Source organism: Neltuma alba, unplaced genomic scaffold, assembly GCF_004799145.2.
Source record: "Neltuma alba isolate B1F8T4 unplaced genomic scaffold, ASM479914v2 tig00012557_pilon, whole genome shotgun sequence".
Classification (NCBI taxonomy): domain Eukaryota; kingdom Viridiplantae; phylum Streptophyta; class Magnoliopsida; order Fabales; family Fabaceae; genus Neltuma; species Neltuma alba.
Window position 1 is genome coordinate 65,772 of NW_021637014.1, and position 18,367 is coordinate 84,138.

Below are 18,367 nucleotides of genomic sequence, written 5' to 3' on the forward strand. Positions count from 1 at the left end.
TTTCCCCTTTTATTTTCTTTCTCTCCTTCTTTCTTGCATATACCTATTTTTGCCCTAGTTTCCCTCTTTTTACTCATTCTGGTTGCCATTTTTCCTTGTATTTTAGAGTTCAAAGCATCATGGTTGTTTTCACCATGGCTCATTCAAGTTGAGGCATTCACGCTAACATAAATAGAGCATGACATCAGAACCAGCATTCGCATTGATGGAGTTCCACAGCTTTTCAGAGTTCCACCGCTAGCATTTCTAATTTGCCTTTTTTTTTTTTTCAGATTCTCATTGGGGTTTTAATTTTTTTTTTTTGCCAAAGCTTGCTCTTTTTCTGATTTCCGTTAATGTTACTATGTTAGTTCAACTACCTTTAGTTCCTTTTCTTTCTTTTTCTTTTTCTTTAGATTTTTGAAGTTTCCTGTTTGTTTTATTTATTTTTTTTCTTTGTAGAAAATATATGTTTATTGATAAATAATGATCACGATCAAAATTCTTGAACAATTTTACTTTTGGTTTTAAGATTTCTATTAAATCAATAGACTTTATCTAACTTTATGGTTTAGAGTTCAGACTTTATGCTTTACTGCTTCAAACTTATTATTGTGATTGGGATTATTAATTTGCTCTAACTTTATGATTTTGCTTTGACTCTGTTTTAGTGTTTTATTAATTTGTAGTTTTTATGGGATTATTTGTGCTAAAACTATTGATCATGGATGATACAAATACTAAAGGAAATGAGAGCCCTAACCCCACTCCTGGTTTTACTAATAATCCCAATAGCACTGCACCTTTATATGGGCATAATAAAACTGATTTTACATAGGCATATGTTTCCCTTGAAAAAGAGGGGGAAGTAAATGTTTTTATATGTCTTTTTTGTGCATCAAGTTATAGAGGAGGTGGTAAAAATAGGATGAAACAACATCTAGCTGGTGTCTCTGGCCAAGTTTCTTCTTGTAAAAAAGTTCCTTATAATATACGTGCTAAAATGAAAGATTCTTTAATAGGAGAGGCAAAGAAAAAATCTATTACTTGCGGAGAAGAAGACACTAAAATTATAGGAATTGAGGAGCTAATTGCTTCACCTCAACTTAGAAAGGCAATGTTGAGAGTAATGGGAACAAGTGAAAAGTTCCTTTGGTTGGAAGGGTTGAAAGTTATTTTGCTCCTAGGACAACTCCTGGTTCCCAACCAAGCCTCAAGAGTGTATTATCAACTAAAGAAGAATAATATAATACCAAGATGGTTATTGCTTAATGGGCTATTGTTAATTACATTCTATTTAATACATTAGATTGTCCTCTTTTTCAAAAATCTGTTGATGCTATTATTGCAATTGGGCCTAGGTTTAAGGCCCCTAATGTTTATGATTTTTGAGTTAACTTGATGAGAGATTGGAAAAAAGAATGTTAGTTATTGATTGAGAGTTATCATGTGACATGAAAAGAAAATGATTGTACACTAATGGCTGATGGTTGGACTGATGTTAGATAAAGAACTTTGATTAATTTTTTAGTGTATTCCATATATGGTATGGTATTTATGAAATCAATTGATGCTTCAGATATAGTCAAAGATGCCAAAACATTATTCTTATTGTTTAGTGAAGTTATTGAGTGGGTTGGTCCTGAAAATCCAGTCCATGTGGTGACTGATAATACTGCTAACTATGTAGCATGGGGTAAATTGATTAGAGAGAAATATAAAACTATTTATTGGTCATCTTGTGCAGCACATTGTTTAAATCTTATTTTGAGAGATATTGCTTCAATGCCTCATGTGTCAAACCTTGCAATAAAGGCATCTAAAATTACTATATTTGCATATAATCATATAATTGTCTTGTCATGGCTAAGGAAAAGACCTAGTTGGAAGGAAATTGTTTGTCCTAGTACAACAAGGTTTGGAACTACATTCATTAACTTGCATAGCATATATTTGCACAAACATGACTTACAAGCTTTAGTTATAGATAAGCATCTTGTGGATCACAAGTTAGCAAGAATTGAAGTTGGAAGAACTCTCAGTGTAAACATATTAGATAATCGATTCTAGAATGAATGTTACGCAGTTGTGAAGATTGTGTCTCCATTTATTAGACTTTTAAGGATTGTTGATTCGGATGAGAAGCCTTCATTGCCTTATGTATTTGAAGGGATATAAAGGGCTAAAAATGGAATCAAGGACATCTTTCATAGGAATAAGGAGCTATGCAAGCCTTACACTAGAATTATTCAAGCTAAATGGAATAGGCATTTGAAGCAAAAGCTTCATATCACAGCTTATATGCTAAATCCTGTATTTTTTGCACAATCCAAGCTTTATTAAAAAGAATAGATTGCAAAAACACTTGATTGATGTCTTTGAGTCATTTTCGAATAAAATCTTGATTATTGTACAATGATGTAGCATGTGTTTGTTTGCAAAGATCATAAAGACTCTTTTAATAGATTTTCATGTGAAAAAGTAACTCAAAAACTAGATCCTTGTAAGTATATTTAATGTCATGTTTAAAAGCACATGTTAATACATATTTAATGTCATATATATGAACATAACTAAATGTTTTGTCTTATTAATGTTGGTCATTCTATGGCAGTTCAATTCTAGAATTGCAACAAGTTGCAATATGGATTCTTCACCAAACATCTTTTTCTTCTAGTTGTGAAAGAAATTGAAGCTTATTTGAGTGGATTCACACCAAAAGAAGAAATAGATTAGAACACGAAAGGCTAGTTTTTACAAACTATAATCTGAGATTAAAAGATAGGTAATATTAAAAGTTATTACTCATGAATATAACATTCATCAATGTTGATTTTAACACTTTCTTATTAAAGGAATATATTTAACAAGAAGAAGCCCAGTAATGATCCTATTGATTATGAATCAATTGACAAAAGTTGAGTTTTTGGTGGTTGAGGATCCAGCTCCTGAGTTTGATAGTCTAGATGTCATAAATTTTGAATAATGAAGACATTACAACTACATCAACTTTTAGGATTGAGAGGCATAATGAAGGTTGGTAGTTATCTTTTCCATTAATATTAATTATTATACAAAAGTATATAACTATTGTTTTCATATCCCTATTAATAATTCAATTATTGTCATCTATAGGTGGTGAAAATATGAATGATATTGAGCCTCCATCTTTCAATGATGATGATACTACTCCAAGTGCCTTTGCTGGTCCTTCTACAGCTTCTCATACTACTCCAAGTGCCTTTGCTACTCCAAGTGTCTTTGCTGGTCCTTCTAAAGCTTCACCACCTCCTCCTAGTGTCTCAATACCTATAGATTTAAATGAAGTTAATGATAACTTTAGTGTTGATAATTATTAGTTGATTTGGTAATTAAATGATTGTAGATAATAATATTTTGTTAATCATATATCTATTTTGATAGTTTTCTAGGATGAATATTTATCATTTTGGTGACATGTGATGGTAGCATGAAAACGTGATGTCAATTGGTTATGCAAAGAAGGTTGGAACTTGGAAATATATTGCAAATATAAGATTATTTTGCTAGTAATTCAAGGTATTAAAATTATATTGAATCTTTGAATGATATGATAAGCATTTAAAATATGTTTTATATTTTTTATTTCTCACCAGTCTGACCCCCAGTCGATTCCAAGTTGACCCACTAACCCTTGACCCACTGCCTTGATTGGTTCAGTTGCCAGTCCAGTTTTCAATATGTTGATAAAAACACGTACGTTGTTTGTATAAATGTCCAAAATTCATATCAATATGAAGCTTATGAATTTAGAAAATTTTTAGATTAAATTGTGTCCAAATAAGACCTCCTATAGGCCCTCACACTCCCCTAGAAACCCTAGGAATAAAAAATTCATGAAAATGGAAAGCTGCAGCAAATCCCACTCTTAGGTGGTGGCGCGTGATCTTCAGGCACTATCTTTCAGGCCTTCATTGCCTTTGGGCAACATTTTGTTGGACTTCACATGTCATCACGAGTACATTAGTGTTTTTATGTTGACCAGTGGGTTTAGGGGTGGGGCCCACATAGCACCTAAGCTTTTGGACCCACCTCTTCCTCCTTTTTTTTTTAAAGAAAAAACAATTTCTTTGTTTTTAACACAATTAAACTAGGCTAGTTAGCCCAATACATTATGTTTCACTTGGTGAAACACTATGCCCAAGGGTGTCTCAAAGCAGCATCATTTTAGGCCACTTGGGTCATCTTCCTCCAACGGGGTTGCCCCAGACTGACCGGAGGTTCGGCCTGTTGCTATGTGTCACTTTCTCTCCTCTATTTTCTCCCTCATCTGATGTTCATTTGATGTGTTTTTGGTGTCGTTGGAATCATCCTTTCACGAACTACGCATCTATGCCCTTTGTTCACACAAAAAAAAAATTTGAAGACCCAAAACTCATCTCCATGAACATTGCAACCATCAATTCAAAAGCGAGAGGGGCAGCATCTTTACTTAAAAAAAATATTATAAAAAGTTGTCTCTATAGGTTTGAAAGAAAGCTTTATCCTTTTCTTTTGAGAAAAAATATAAAAACTTCAACCTTTTATATGAAGCTATTTGCATTTTGAAACAACAAGATTTAGAGAGAAAAAATCTTCAGGAAACCACAGACAAAGACTTCATTAGAATGATAAAGTGTTTGGTTCTTAAAAAAAAACATGTGTGCAAAAAAAACCTCTTTCTTTTAGAGACAGCACGCATAGTGAAGAAAACACCCACCTACCCACACATAACACATGAAAAAGCATAGGCAGCGGAAGAAAAACAAAATCACATGTAAAAGAAACACAGCAACAAGAGCAAGCAGGCTTTGATGCCAATGAAGAAAATACAAGAAACCATTAGAGAAAGAAAAGAGAAACCTACTGGGTCGATTCTGGGTCATAATACTGATAGTTCACATAGTATTGAGACTACTAGAGCCTTGCTAAGAAAGGCATAGCAAATGCATCAAAGAGAAGAGAAGAAATAACCAGAAAGCTCAACGGTTGGGATGAAGAGAAATGAGCTGAAGCACCTTTTATTTATGGGGTCTGGGTGACCCTTGTTTCAGGAAGGTGTAATTTCCTCATTTATTGCGAAATAATATTTTGATTCCTCAATCAACAATCAATATCTAATTGATTTCTCTCGAATCAATCAAGTCTTTAATGCTTGATTGAATATTTTCTAATCAATTAATTATTGCTTTTGATTTGTGACTAATTTTTTTTATCAAAGAGATTCTCTTTTTTTGGATCAAGTAGTCTATCCCATCAAGGACGGACTTGGACCCAATGTCTAACAGTAACACTGACAAAATTAAAGAAAATAATTCATAAAATATTTCAATAATAATTGTATAAAATATTAAATTTGAATAATTTATTTTTATTTAAAAGTGAGATGGGATATTGAGAAGAAAAGAAGAAAAAGGAATAGAAGAGGATATGCTTCCCTAAGGTCGATTCCAATCGGTTAATTGAACACTTTTTATACGAAAGAGTGGTTATTTCAAAGGTTAAAGTACAAATTTATTTCAAAAGCTTTCGTTCATGATCAATTTTAAAAAGTAATGTAGAATGAATTAGAAGTTGATATAGATAAGACTCTTATCGGGTGCTTACACACAATGTGTGTGTGTGTATATTGCTCTTGACATATATAAATAAAATAAGGTTTTTAATTTCTATTCCTTCATAAGCATTGTGGTTTATAATTATGCATCAATTAAGAAATGCATGGTTAAATGTGCATAAGATTTATTTATTTTTCTTTTTAAATGACAACACAACAAATTCACTAATTAGTTATAAAGATATAAATCATCCTTTCCCCATATTTGGAACATTATTTCAATAAGGAATTGTTATGACAAGTCGTCAATCATATTTAGCGAAAACAACATAAGTATTTTTCAAAATTTTTATTTTATTTCCGTCTTTATCCTATTTATAATATTCAATTTAACTTTTTTGTTCACGCAGATTATATGCTTGCTTCATGTATCTTCTATGAAAAGTATATGTTTAAGCCCTTCGCTCCTTTAGAGGAGAATGTTATCTCTTCAAGCATCAAAGTCTCATAATTTATTGAAGTAAATAATTTTAGTAATTAAATTGACACACATGTTTAATGTGATATATCGACCTATCAATCCGGAGAAAATTTAGAAAGGCATGTCTTTTTTATCTTTTTCCTTCCTCACACAAACTATTCATGAGAATGCTTCATCTAATCTAAAAATAACATTTAGCAATAATAAGAAACATATAAGATGTTGATATAAGGAAACTATGACTCTCTAATACAATCACCAACTTCATGCCAAGAAATAACTAAACCCCACCAATTGTGCAAATTGAATTTACCAAATAAAATTTTTAAAAAAATCCATATAATTGATGTAGCCTCTAACAAATAAGATTAGGAAGTTTCATATTTAAACCCTTTAAGAATCATGTCAAAACCCAAAACACTAAACTAAACTAAAAAGAAACCCATTATTAATAATTGTAAATTACCTTTGTCTCATGAAATAATTCTACTCAAACAAAATAGAAAGCCAATATAACATATATGTGGATATTGCGCAATCAAGCAAATTCATTGCATTGTAGTGGTATTACTTCTTTGATTGATGAATGATGTTTCGCTCCCTAGAAACACCTACACAAACCTTGTCATGTATTTTGACAATCAAATTCAATGGTTGAAATTGATATATTTTAGTATTTATGATTTTCCATATACTTTCTAGTTATATGAGGAGAATTTAAATTCATTTTTATTCCCATTTAATCTCACCTTCAACGAGCAATAAAGGAGAGATAACAAGATCTAATTTTAAATAGTTTTCTCAATAAAAATGCTTTATATAGTAAGAACTAAGATATCTAGTTTCCTGTAAGTGAAGAAGTGCGATATAGTGTTTCAAGATATTCAATATTTACTCAAGAATTTTGATTCTTTTAATTTTAAAATTACACTTTTATCGTTCTTTTAGATTTAGAACTTTTTATCTTTCAGTTACTTTTCCTTTAGTTCTTTTTGACCTTTGTTTATTTTATTTTATTTTTGAAAGAAACAAGAAACAAACATGCTGTTATAATGAGGAATTAAAAAAAAAATCAAGTCACTCCATTGCAAAAGAATCTTAAACTCTCTAATGACAAGAGAATTTTTATGCTTTGAATGATTTGAGATGCTTCAAAAGAACATAATTGATATGACCATTAAGGAAAAAAATATATTATGTGAATTTAAATACCCATTATTTCATTTTAGCAACTATGTAAGTATAATAGATATTTACAAATACAATCAATAACATAATTAACGTTAAATACATATATATAAGAATGTATACAATACAAAAGAAACTACTAGGAATTTTTTTCTTCTTCTCATTTTAGTTCCAAGTTGAGTCAGAGTCTTGATTTCAGAACATATTTTCAGAATTTCAACCTTCTATTTGTGCAATTTTGATAATAACTTTTTTTGTTTAATTTGATTCAGGTATAATCACACAAAATTTTTTAGAAGTACTAGAATGAGAAGGTCAATGAAAGTAACAAGATCGGAAAGAAACTGAATGCAGCTAATTTAATATCCAAACTAATTAATTTAATAATACGATCTTTTAAAATATTTGGTTAACACAAATAATCGGACGTTTTACAATTCCAGAACCAATTGGCAATTGATGCTAATACACGAATCTGTATGAAAATTAACAACTTTATATTAAGAAAGGTAAATAAATTTTGCGTGGGAAAATTGGTTTAAAATCTGCAATATTAATTGAAGCGTGGGAGCTGAAATAATGTAAAGACGTGAGATCTTTAGTAAGTACAATAGAAAAATGATCACATTACACTGGCGGATTTTTACTTGCATATGATGAATGCCTGTTTGTAATTGGGTTTATCATGTAATACGGATGCTAATTACATATCATGGATGCCTATTTCCATATGGGTTAGTACTTCATGTTATTGCGTAATATGAATGCTAATTACATATACAAATATGTCTCCATCATGTACAAGTGAGCATCTATCACATGCAAATAAGGATTAAGAACCCCACACTTTTACATTAGTTTAGATCCTGTTTCCCAATTAATTTGTCAAATAGGATTTTTAACCAATTTTTCCTTTTGTATTTGACTTTATTTTGAAAATTTCTCTAATACTTCAACCTCTATTTCTATATATTATTTCTAATATCTCCATTTTGATCACCCATTTCTTTAGTACTGGAATCTTATTATTGCCACGGCAATCATTAGTGCCACCCGTAGGAATTCTGTTAGGATTTCTGACTACGCCACCTATTATACTAAAAATCTCCATGTAACTGTTAACGGAAGATTTGCTTGTACTAGTTTTCGCACTACTATAATATAATTAATTAGTTAAGGAAAGGAACTATTTTAATTCTCTTTAAGAAGATAATATAATTTAGTGAAGAAGAAATATCTTCTTGATTTGATTAGCCATAAAATAATTAAAGACGAGATATTTGATTTCTAATGAGATATTTAAGTATTATTTTTAAATCTCCTTTTAATTAAATATAATGAGTGCATAAAATACTTAAATAACAGTCCAAGACCAGGAATACCTTCATGCAGATCAATTAAATCAAGAGAAATTATAAAAACATGAAGCTCTTTTTTTTTTATTAATTACATATAGTTGCTTTTGTTATATTTTATAATAACTACCACAAATACATCCAAATATCATCACAAGAATCCCTAAAATATATATAATTATAGACGAAAATCACCCAGCAGCAAAGGTATACTTACCTTGGCTGAGAACTCCCATTAACTGTAATTCACCACCATCATAAGCCACCCCATTATTAACCATTACCAATCACTATTATCAGGGGATTTTTTTTTATCTAAGATTGTTTTCAAATTAACCTAATCAAAGAATTTTTTTTTTTTTTGCTTTGTCATGAAAACAGTTTTTAAAAAGTGATTTATAAAATAGACTCAGCCCCATAACTTGTTCCTAATGGTAGATTGTATATGAACATTGTACCTATTCCATTAAAAAAAACAGAGTTGACCACGTGAGCTCTTGATTGGACTGAAATGCTACAACCAAACCAGATTCTCCATTTCAAATTATTGGTCACACTACTCTTTGTTCTCCACTGAGATCAGCATATTTTACTTTTAGCTTATATTTGGTATGAGCAAAATGGAGGGAAGAGAAGGAAGAAAAAAACTTTAACGAGTTGGATTTGAAAAATTAAAAAAAATGAAGTTAAAAGCTTTTAGTTAATTTTCTTTTTTTACTTTTTAATCTTTTTTTTAATTAAAATTTTATAACCCCGCTTCTCTAGTTGTTTCCGTTTCATTTTTCAAGAGCGAGGTTTAAATCAGCTTCTCCCCAAGGCATTTCAAGCTTGAGTTGGTTTCACTATGCTCAACGTTGTGGATGTCATTGGTTTGTCCGCTGCTTCGATGGTTGTTGAAGATGGGCTAGTTTGTGTTTCTTTTTTGTTTTCAGTGGCTATTTTTATTTTCCTATGAGGCCGGCCTTTTTTCTGGATCTATTTGGGCTTTGCTCATGTGGGCTCTCTGTAATAGGTTGGCCTTTTAATGTATTCATCTGGTCCTTAATATAGAACCTAATTTGATAGTTAATATTAGTTTTATATGTAAAAATTATTTCATATATTTATTAATTTTTTTCTAAAATTACCATATTGATATTTTCTTAATAATAATTATGTAGAAGAAGGAAGAAGAGAATTAAAAAAAATGATTAGTGCAACATCTGCTTTTTAGGAAAGATAGTTGTGGTGAAGAGTAAGGACGCTGCGGTGAACGCCTAAAATGTGACGCCTCATTAAAGTGAGGTCATCACGGTGAACCCTCAAAATTTTAGGTACGGACCTGGGTTTTTTTTTTTTTAAAATGAGCGTTTTTTTTGCTAAGGCAAACCCATAGCAACATTTTGAAATTCAGAGAACTCTGCTGGTGACGATAAGCAACTCTAGTCTTTCGATTTCTATTATTTTTCTCTTTTTTTTTTCCTACTCACCTAGTTGGGGTTTTAGATACCTTGTGGCTAATCCTTAGCAGTCTCTTAATTCAGTTCTATGTCTATCTTAAGGTTGTTTAAAACACTCAAGGAACGTTTCAAGGACGATTTGGGAATGTTAGTAGCTACTCTTAGCATCTAGTTAACATGAATATTTATCCATCTCTCCTGCTAGTTCCTCTAAGAGGGCTTTTAATTAAAAGAGTAGCATTTAGGATAGATTTTTGAATGACCTGGATTAAAGAAATTAAATACGGAGCTTCCTGAATTACTAGGTCTATCTAGGGTTTAATTCTATACGGTTGGTTGTTGGAAATTTTTTTTTTTTTTTTTGAAATTCTAGGACTTGATAGAAGCGCTAAAATTTGATTTTTGGTTTGGCTCTATGTTTTTAACGATTTTATCAGGTTTGTATTTTAGTTTATTCTCAATCCGTATGCACACATAATATGTATGCTTGAGATGACTATGGTAATATAGCATTGTGTGAATTGATCCTCATATGTGATTAAATACTTGTATTATCTGTTAAGAAACTGAGATGTAAGATAATCGTATGTGAACCTTGTACTTGATAAGGAGATATTGTGACAGAGCTGTATTGTATCATCACGTGATTTGCCTCTATAGAGCGCACTATTGTTGGCACTTTGGAAAGGGTAGTACACCCACATTTGCAACACTCTATGAGAGTATCCTGAGGCAGTATACCCTAAGAGCAACATACCCGCTAGGATACTCGGCAATACATTGGGGCAACATATTTTTTTCTGGAAGAATCAATGGCCTGTGTGTGCTCTATTGACTTTGACCAGTCTATATCACACTTGAGAGAAACTCATTAGAGTCATTAGTCACACGACAGGACTCAACCTATGGATTCAAGTCAATAGATATAAAGAGAATATAATGCAGGAATTGAACTTAACTATTAAACGGTGGTTTATGATTATAACTTATTGGCTAATTACCTTTTATTGCTTATTATTCCTTATAATATGATATCTGTAATTTGTTGGGAAACATGATTATAATTGATAATTTCTTTAATTGTTAATCCCATCTGGGTATCTCTTAGCAGTGCTTGTGGGCATGATGAGTAGGAGTTCTTGTTATTGGGACATTGTGTCTCACGCTCTTACCTTTTACAAGTAAGAGTAGTAGGGGAGTTGTGATGGGAAAGAAACCTGAAACTAGAGCTTGGAGGCCACGTGGCAAAGTGATCCTACCTCACACATCTTTCCGTTTATGTTGACTTTTGTTTATTGGCATTCATCATTTTGTGGAAGTTGTTGATTTTGCTTGTCATTTAGAATTTGGTTGCATTTTTTGTTTTAATTGGATTTTTGTTGAGTAGCATGACTTAGGGCCAAATCCACATTATAATTGGCAACATGGTATATAGTGAATAAGCGGATTCAGTTTTATTGACTTGTTTTTCTCCCGTATTTATTCTTTTCGCTATCATAATTGTGTCCATCAGGTACAATGCAAGCTCCTTAAAACTATATCAGTAAATCAGTTCTTTTTCTAGCATGGTTATGCATTTTGAGGTAAGAGGAACTTTTATAATCACAATATATAGGTCATGGGTAATGTTACCTTGTTTCCTTTATATCATAGTTCTGCTTTGAATAATTGTTATGCTTGTGAGAATTTTTCATGAGGTGTTATAGTTAGGATGTTTTAGAGAAAAAATATTATATTAAATAATTTAATTAATATCATTAATCTACTTAAATTAATTAATTAGGCCTTACATTAAAGACCATAGGAATATTTTTTTTACTTTTTAATGAAATTATCCTCTTATAAAAACAAAAATCCTATTTCTCTAACTTTTTATATCAAACTTGTTAAAATTTCTCTTTCTCTTCATTTTTCTCATACCAAATAGGCCCTTAAAGTCAACCCTATAAAAGAATCATCCTTATCATTGATAACTCCAAATTTGCTTAGTAATGACAAAAAAATTGACAAGAACATGTCTAATGCCCCAACTAACATCAGCCTGCTTTTCAACTACACCTCCTCCCCCCCCCCCCCAAAAAAAAAACCGCCCATCCCAGATGAAAAAAAAAAGCACTAATTTTGGGCATGTTAAAAAGTAAAAATCTGCGGATTATGATCCTCTCGGTGCGGAATTCTGCAAATGAAGACTGTCTGCCAAAAGCATAACTTGAACTGTACAGCTTGAGATTGACTCAAACTTGATTCACTTCAAAGGTTTTGATGTTTATTTTGTAGCATAAAAATTTTAGGTCCAAATTATGACTACTGAAATACAGAAAATGCCACTGACTCAGTTGGCTAAAAAGAAATAAAGATTAATGGAAAAAAAGGTTATTGTTAGGGATGCAATTAATGTGCATTGAAGAAAATAATGACTGGTATTTCAAAATTTAACACCTTTGAGCTCGGTCGTGACACTTACAGACAGGCGAAAACCTCAAAATTGATTGCCTGAAATGGCACTGCTCATTAGTATCACCAATGTTCTTTTTTGTCCTGCTAAAGTTCAATGTTAAATCTTCCACGTACCAAGCTAAAGGCAACAAAAGCTGTAAATTTAAATTTGTACAAACAGTAAAACAAGCAGACATCCCAAAGAAACATCAAAGGTTGGCCCGGGGGTGGGGGGAAAGAAGAAGAAGCAACATCTGAGTGTTCATGGAAGACATTTGCCAATGCAAAGTACGTCAATTTATTATTCAACAAATCAGTTGTGTGGTGCCAAGATGCAAATTGCACAACTCAACCCTCATGTATTTCATCTGTAGAAGAATAACCATAAGCAATAATTGAATGGTCCTTTTCCTCAATTCACTAAATCAAAAAAACCAAAAACTAGTCTCCATGTCAATTGTGTAGGCTGGAGGGAAAGTTTTTGGGAAGTGTATTAGTTTGGATCAGAGAAGAACTTGTTGATGGATGGCATGATCTCAGGGGCCCTGCTGCGGACAAACTTCCTCAGGCCATGATCTGCGTATTTCTCACCCTCTGAGAAGTTATCAAGCACTCCTGCAGCTCTGTTCTCTTTGGTTACCCTGAAATCAAATTCGTTGAAATTCAACAATACTTCTTATTAGGGGCAAACAACTCCACAATTGCTCCAAAAATTTATTTCCCTTTCTATTTTCGCTGGTATTCTGCCCACAAAACTCCGTTGCAATCCTATTCAATTTAGAATAGACCCATTCTCTGCATTCTATACCAGGAAATAGAGCCGAAGCAAGGTTTTTATACACAATCTGGGCATAGATCCAAAAGGTATCACACAATTCTAAAGCACACGGTAACAGGTAGCTTGTAGAGGATCTCATGATTGATTAAATAGTGACAAGAAACGTATCGGACCTAAAATATAATAAATTATAAGCAATCGAATCGAAACCTCAAGGCTGATAGATCAATACCTGACTTCAGGATTGGTGGTGATATTTCTAACCAGTTGCATACCGCAGATCCCAACAGCGACACCAACTGCAGCAAAAAGAGGCCAGACCTATTCACAATGAAAGAAACATGATATATTTAGACGCATATAAAAATCTCAGGAGGTAACTCGTAATATTATATTAACAAGCAACAATAGAATAGTAGATCTGTCAGTTCGCTTCTTGTTTCAGTAAATCAGATCAATAAGTATCAGCCACCTGCTTCGTGAACAATCAGAAAAAAGTTCTCGACTGGAAAAAAAAAAAAAAAAAAGATGAGGAAGAAGCGAAATTACGGGATAGTCTTAGATTGGTATTCGAACCAAAACATCTATCCTCAAGAACAACAACGACAGGGAAGATCAGATCTCACTACAATTGTTCATAATAGATCTATGGAGTTGCAATAGCAATAACTTGAAATTGATAATGGTGTTGATATTTCCATCAATTCAAGGAAAACCAGGATTACATGAAGAAAAGAAAGGAAGGAAGAAATACCTCAGGCCTGATCCACTTAGAACCACCACCCATGGTTGAGAGAACAGAGCAGCGCCGAAAGAGAAGAGAGAAGAAGAAAGGCAGACGGAGGCGGAGGAAGCAAACTGAAGAAAACAGGAGCAGGTTAAATATAAATGTGGCCGCAAATTGTGAATCTGCCCATGCCCATACCATGGGGTCAATGATAATTAATTAGCGCAGTCAACAATGCTGAAAAATTATTACTTTTATATTATTTTAGAGTATCATTAAAAATAATACAAATTGAATAATTTTTACAAGAAAAAGTTATTAAAAAAAAAAGGAATAGTGCAACACAAACTTGTTTGGAATCGCTTTTATTAAATATTTATAAGTAAATCGAAACTCCATTATATATTTCTCTCATATTTTACATATGACAATGGAAAAGTTATCTTTTAATGTTACAATCGCTATTTAAAACAAGTATTTCAAGGGAAAAAAAAAAGTTGTTCTATTGCCAAATCTTTTTATAAACATGATCATTAAAGGAAGAATAATACTACCTCCGCTTCTAATTATAACAGCCAGTTGACTAATTTAAGAACATTAAGGAAAGGAGTTAAGTTAGTTATTTATTATAAATAGGTGTTGTCTTTCTTAAAATATCCTTACTAATTAAATGTATTGGCTATAACTACTATTGTTAGAAGGATTATCTTAGAAAAATACACAAATATTAGAGACAAAATAGATTAGGGTCTTATATTTAGGATTAAAATAAAAATTAAACGAGGTCCTATATTAAGAACCGGAGGTAGTATTCAAATAAAGAGATTTTTTTAATTTAACTAACATAAAGTATTATTATTAAATACTTAAATAATATGCACTTTAAAGTTTAAAACAAAGAAAAGTTTTTCAAAAAGTACACAACAACTCAGCAATGTGCAGGCGCCGCCGCCCAAAGTGGGAAATGTGCCGCCCACGATTTTTTGGGCTAACTTGGTGGGCCCATTTTGAGGCAAAAGTGGCATGGAAATTGATTAATGCCCCGCGTACCGAATATTCTCGGAATTTTCAGTTGCCAACATTATTTTAAATTAATATTTATTTGCGTGCCGAATAATGCAACTATGACCAGCCTGTCTGCATTTTTGAACACAAAAAGTGGGGAGAAACAGAACAGCGAAAGGCATGTTACATGGCAGCAGCGTTTTCATTGGATCTGGAGGGCATGCCTCGAGCCTTGTTTCGTTGTGGTATTTTTTTAGTAATATCTATTATAATTATGGAAAATCTTACAAAAATATCATTTCAATTTTGAAATGTCAAAAAGATCACTCTAGTAGACAAAAGAACACATTGGCCAGATAAAAGAAATATGAGAGTTTAATATTTGGCTAAAAGAGGAAATTAACCTTGACAGTTTAACGCCTTTAGCAATTTTCACAACTCGGATAATGTCATAAACAACTCATTCTTTTACATTATCCAATCTGTTTCCTATACTTATAACAATGTTAACACGGTTTTTACCCATTTTCACAATTTAGTTAATGCAATTTACAACTTTTTTTTTTGTAATTTTCAAATTAAACTTGGTAATTCATACAACGGAGTTGATTATTTAAGCAGTTTCTTATACTTACAATGGTATTGACAACATGAGCCTTGTTTTTTCATGGTATGGAACTGATGCAATGTATGAGTAGGTTTGCCTCAAATAATGAACCTCTAGTGGAAGTTGTGAAAAAAATAGTTGCTAATGACATTTTTGACATTGTAAAAATGATTGAAGGTGTTGTTAATATCATTGCAAGTATAGGAAACGGCTTCAATAATGATCTCCTTATTGAATTCTTCTTATGTTTTGAAATGAATGAAAACAATTGTAAATAGCATGATCAAAGTTTTGAAAATGGTTGGATGTGCTGTTAACATCGATATAAGCGTAGGAAATGCGCCTCTTCCCCTTTTTTTACAAACTCTCAGGGATAATTTGTCATTTAGCTAAATATTTAAATTTCATATTCCTACTGACTGACTAATGTGCATATGTCTTTTTATTTATCAAAGTGATGTGCATCGAATTTTAGAATTGAAGCGGTATTTTTGCAAAATTTTCCCTTATAATTATATTATATAAATTTTTAAAGATGGGTAAAACTATTATGTGTACGAAATATATATTTCATGAATATATACACATATATTGAAATAGATAAAATTATGATTTGTTCTTATTGAATCTAACACAAAACATGTATAATACTTCCTTCTATTTATGCATTTTATGAGTTTCAATTTAGGTTTATCTTAACATTTAATACAGTTTTTTCAATTTTGTTCTTGATTATTTATTTATTTTTCCTCCGCTATACTCTCTGTTATCACATTTTTTTACACATTTTTCATCCTTTTTCTCATTTATTATAAGGATATATTTGGAAATAAAAGTATATTTTAACCTATTATTACTTTTAAATAATTTTAACTAATTATTTGTTATATGCGAATTAATTGTTTCAAGCTTATAATAAGGACCGAAGAGAGAGTACCATGTTAGCAATAATAGGTGTTTATTTAAAGAGGTTATGATTGTTTAAGCATGAAGTTTTAAATTTAAGCCTACTCGATAATATTCAAATTTAATCTAGTAATATTGATTATCATGTATGACTCTACAAAAAGAACATTAGTTATGGATTTTCAAATCATTGCTAACCCAATAACACTTGAAACACAAATTTAACTTTTGCAAATGTTAGTTGCTGCTGCTTAAGCTTTTTGTTGTTATATTACAAATTAGATTTTATATTTAGAACTGGAAGTATTATGAAACCTCAATTAACTTTGTCTCCTCTTTTTTGCAGAAATATTTCTATTGATTGTAAGGGGTTTCATCAAGTAGTATTTCAAATTTCAATGCACATGATTAAATATGATAATTTAGGAAAGTCAAAACATATTTGTGACAAATAATTAACTTAATTAAATTTTTAAATATTTTTAAATTAATTATCTAACTCTTACATTAAAAACTGGTAGTATAACTAAAGAGTTTTTTTGTTAAAGGAAGGTAGTTATTGATCTCAAGATCATCTTCTTCCTAATATTTCTTGGGTCAGCGTGGCCAATATAGCCATTTTATAACAAAAATTAATGCAAAAATAGTTCTTGGAATTCAGTGGCCAAAGAATATATGAATACATGAGTTACGAAGAAAAATGAAAGATTAAAAATTTTGGATTCCAAGGATAACCACGTGGATGTCACCTTCACAGGGGTGCTTTTGCCTTGTTTGCACGAAGGTTTGGTGAATGGTATGATTCATGTTAGGTAGCACTTTGTTTTCTGTTATTTTATATACTATCTACTACATAATTTAAGGAGCTGGTTAACCTACTAATATTTTAGTGTAAAATGGCAAATTTTACCAATTAAAATATTTTAAAAAAAAGCATCATACTCATCAGAAATAGAATCTGACCACCATATATTAATGTGTGTTTTGTGATGACTTTTTCAATTATTCCAGATTTGGTATTCAAATATGAGAGTTCTAATGTGGCCTGTTGATGAGTTGAATATGAGTGGTTTTACCTGAACTAAAGTTTTGAATATCAGACTATGTTAGCTTGGTTTGTTTTAGCTAACACTCCAGAAGTGGTATCAGAGCCAGCACAATTGTGACAAAAGTGAGATATTTTTGTGATAGTAAGTAAGAAGAATTTATTAAGCCATGAGTGATATCTCAAACAACCATGAACCTGTTTGACTTTCTTCCTCCTTTACCCCTCAAAAACTCCCCCATCTGTTTGTAAATCTCTTTCTAAAAGGATTAAAGATCTTGTTGAGATAGATTATCTTCCTGAAAATGCTAAAATTCAGAAAACAGATCTACCTCTTCTCAGTCCTTATAGCCTCTATCATCGTATCAATTGTGTCTTCACAAATGTTAGAAATCTGATTTCCACCAAACGGCTCCATGTAAAAGAAGTTGTCCAAACTACTAGCATAGAAAACTATGGTTTTTATGCCATCTCTTCTGAACAATATGTTACTATTGACATAGTCCAACCTTTAATTGATGAATGGAAGTCTTAAAGTTATACTCATCTCCATATTGGTGCTGTACATCTCATTCTTACACTTTATGGGAGAGAAGAGATTTCAACCACTACTAAAGTTGCTTTAGTTGATACTATCTATACTTCTTATAGTAATGCTCCTTTAACCACTCTTAGCAACAGTAGTGTCATCCTTACCATGGCCTCTGATTTCAACATAAAACTCTCATATCCAACTTTGAAGAAAAGATTAAAGGTCCAGGTCCAGATAGTTGGAGCAGATCAAGACCCTAGAGCTATCGCAGCAACTCTTCATCATCAGATTATCTACTGGCTCCAGAATCATTC

General features: G+C 31.6%; 1 protein-coding gene across 1 annotated transcript; it reads right to left on the reverse strand.

The window, feature by feature from the left end:
- Nucleotides 1-12,712: 12,712 nt before the first annotated feature.
- On the reverse strand, nt 12,713-14,094 carry LOC114728584 (uncharacterized). Its single transcript, XM_028915492.1, has 3 exons — nt 13,986-14,094; nt 13,464-13,552; nt 12,713-13,094 (listed from the first exon to the last, which is right to left on the reverse strand). The coding sequence occupies exons 1-3, from the start codon at nt 14,016-14,018 to the stop codon at nt 12,947-12,949; spliced, it is 270 nt and encodes an 89-aa protein (XP_028771325.1). The 5' UTR covers nt 14,019-14,094; the 3' UTR covers nt 12,713-12,946.
- Nucleotides 14,095-18,367: the final 4,273 nt, after the last annotated feature.

Excerpts from the sequence above, each read along its gene's own strand:
- LOC114728584 (XM_028915492.1), bottom strand. The coding sequence starts at position 14,018 with ATGGGTGGTGGTTCTAAGTGGATCAGGCCTGAG. Across the intron at positions 13,553-13,985 it reads CTAAGTGGATCAGGCCTGAG|GTCTGGCCTCTTTTTGCTGC; the intron begins GTATTTCTTCCT and ends CATTGTGAATAG. Across the intron at positions 13,095-13,463 it reads ACCACCAATCCTGAAGTCAG|GGTAACCAAAGAGAACAGAG; the intron begins GTATTGATCTAT and ends ATTTGATTTCAG.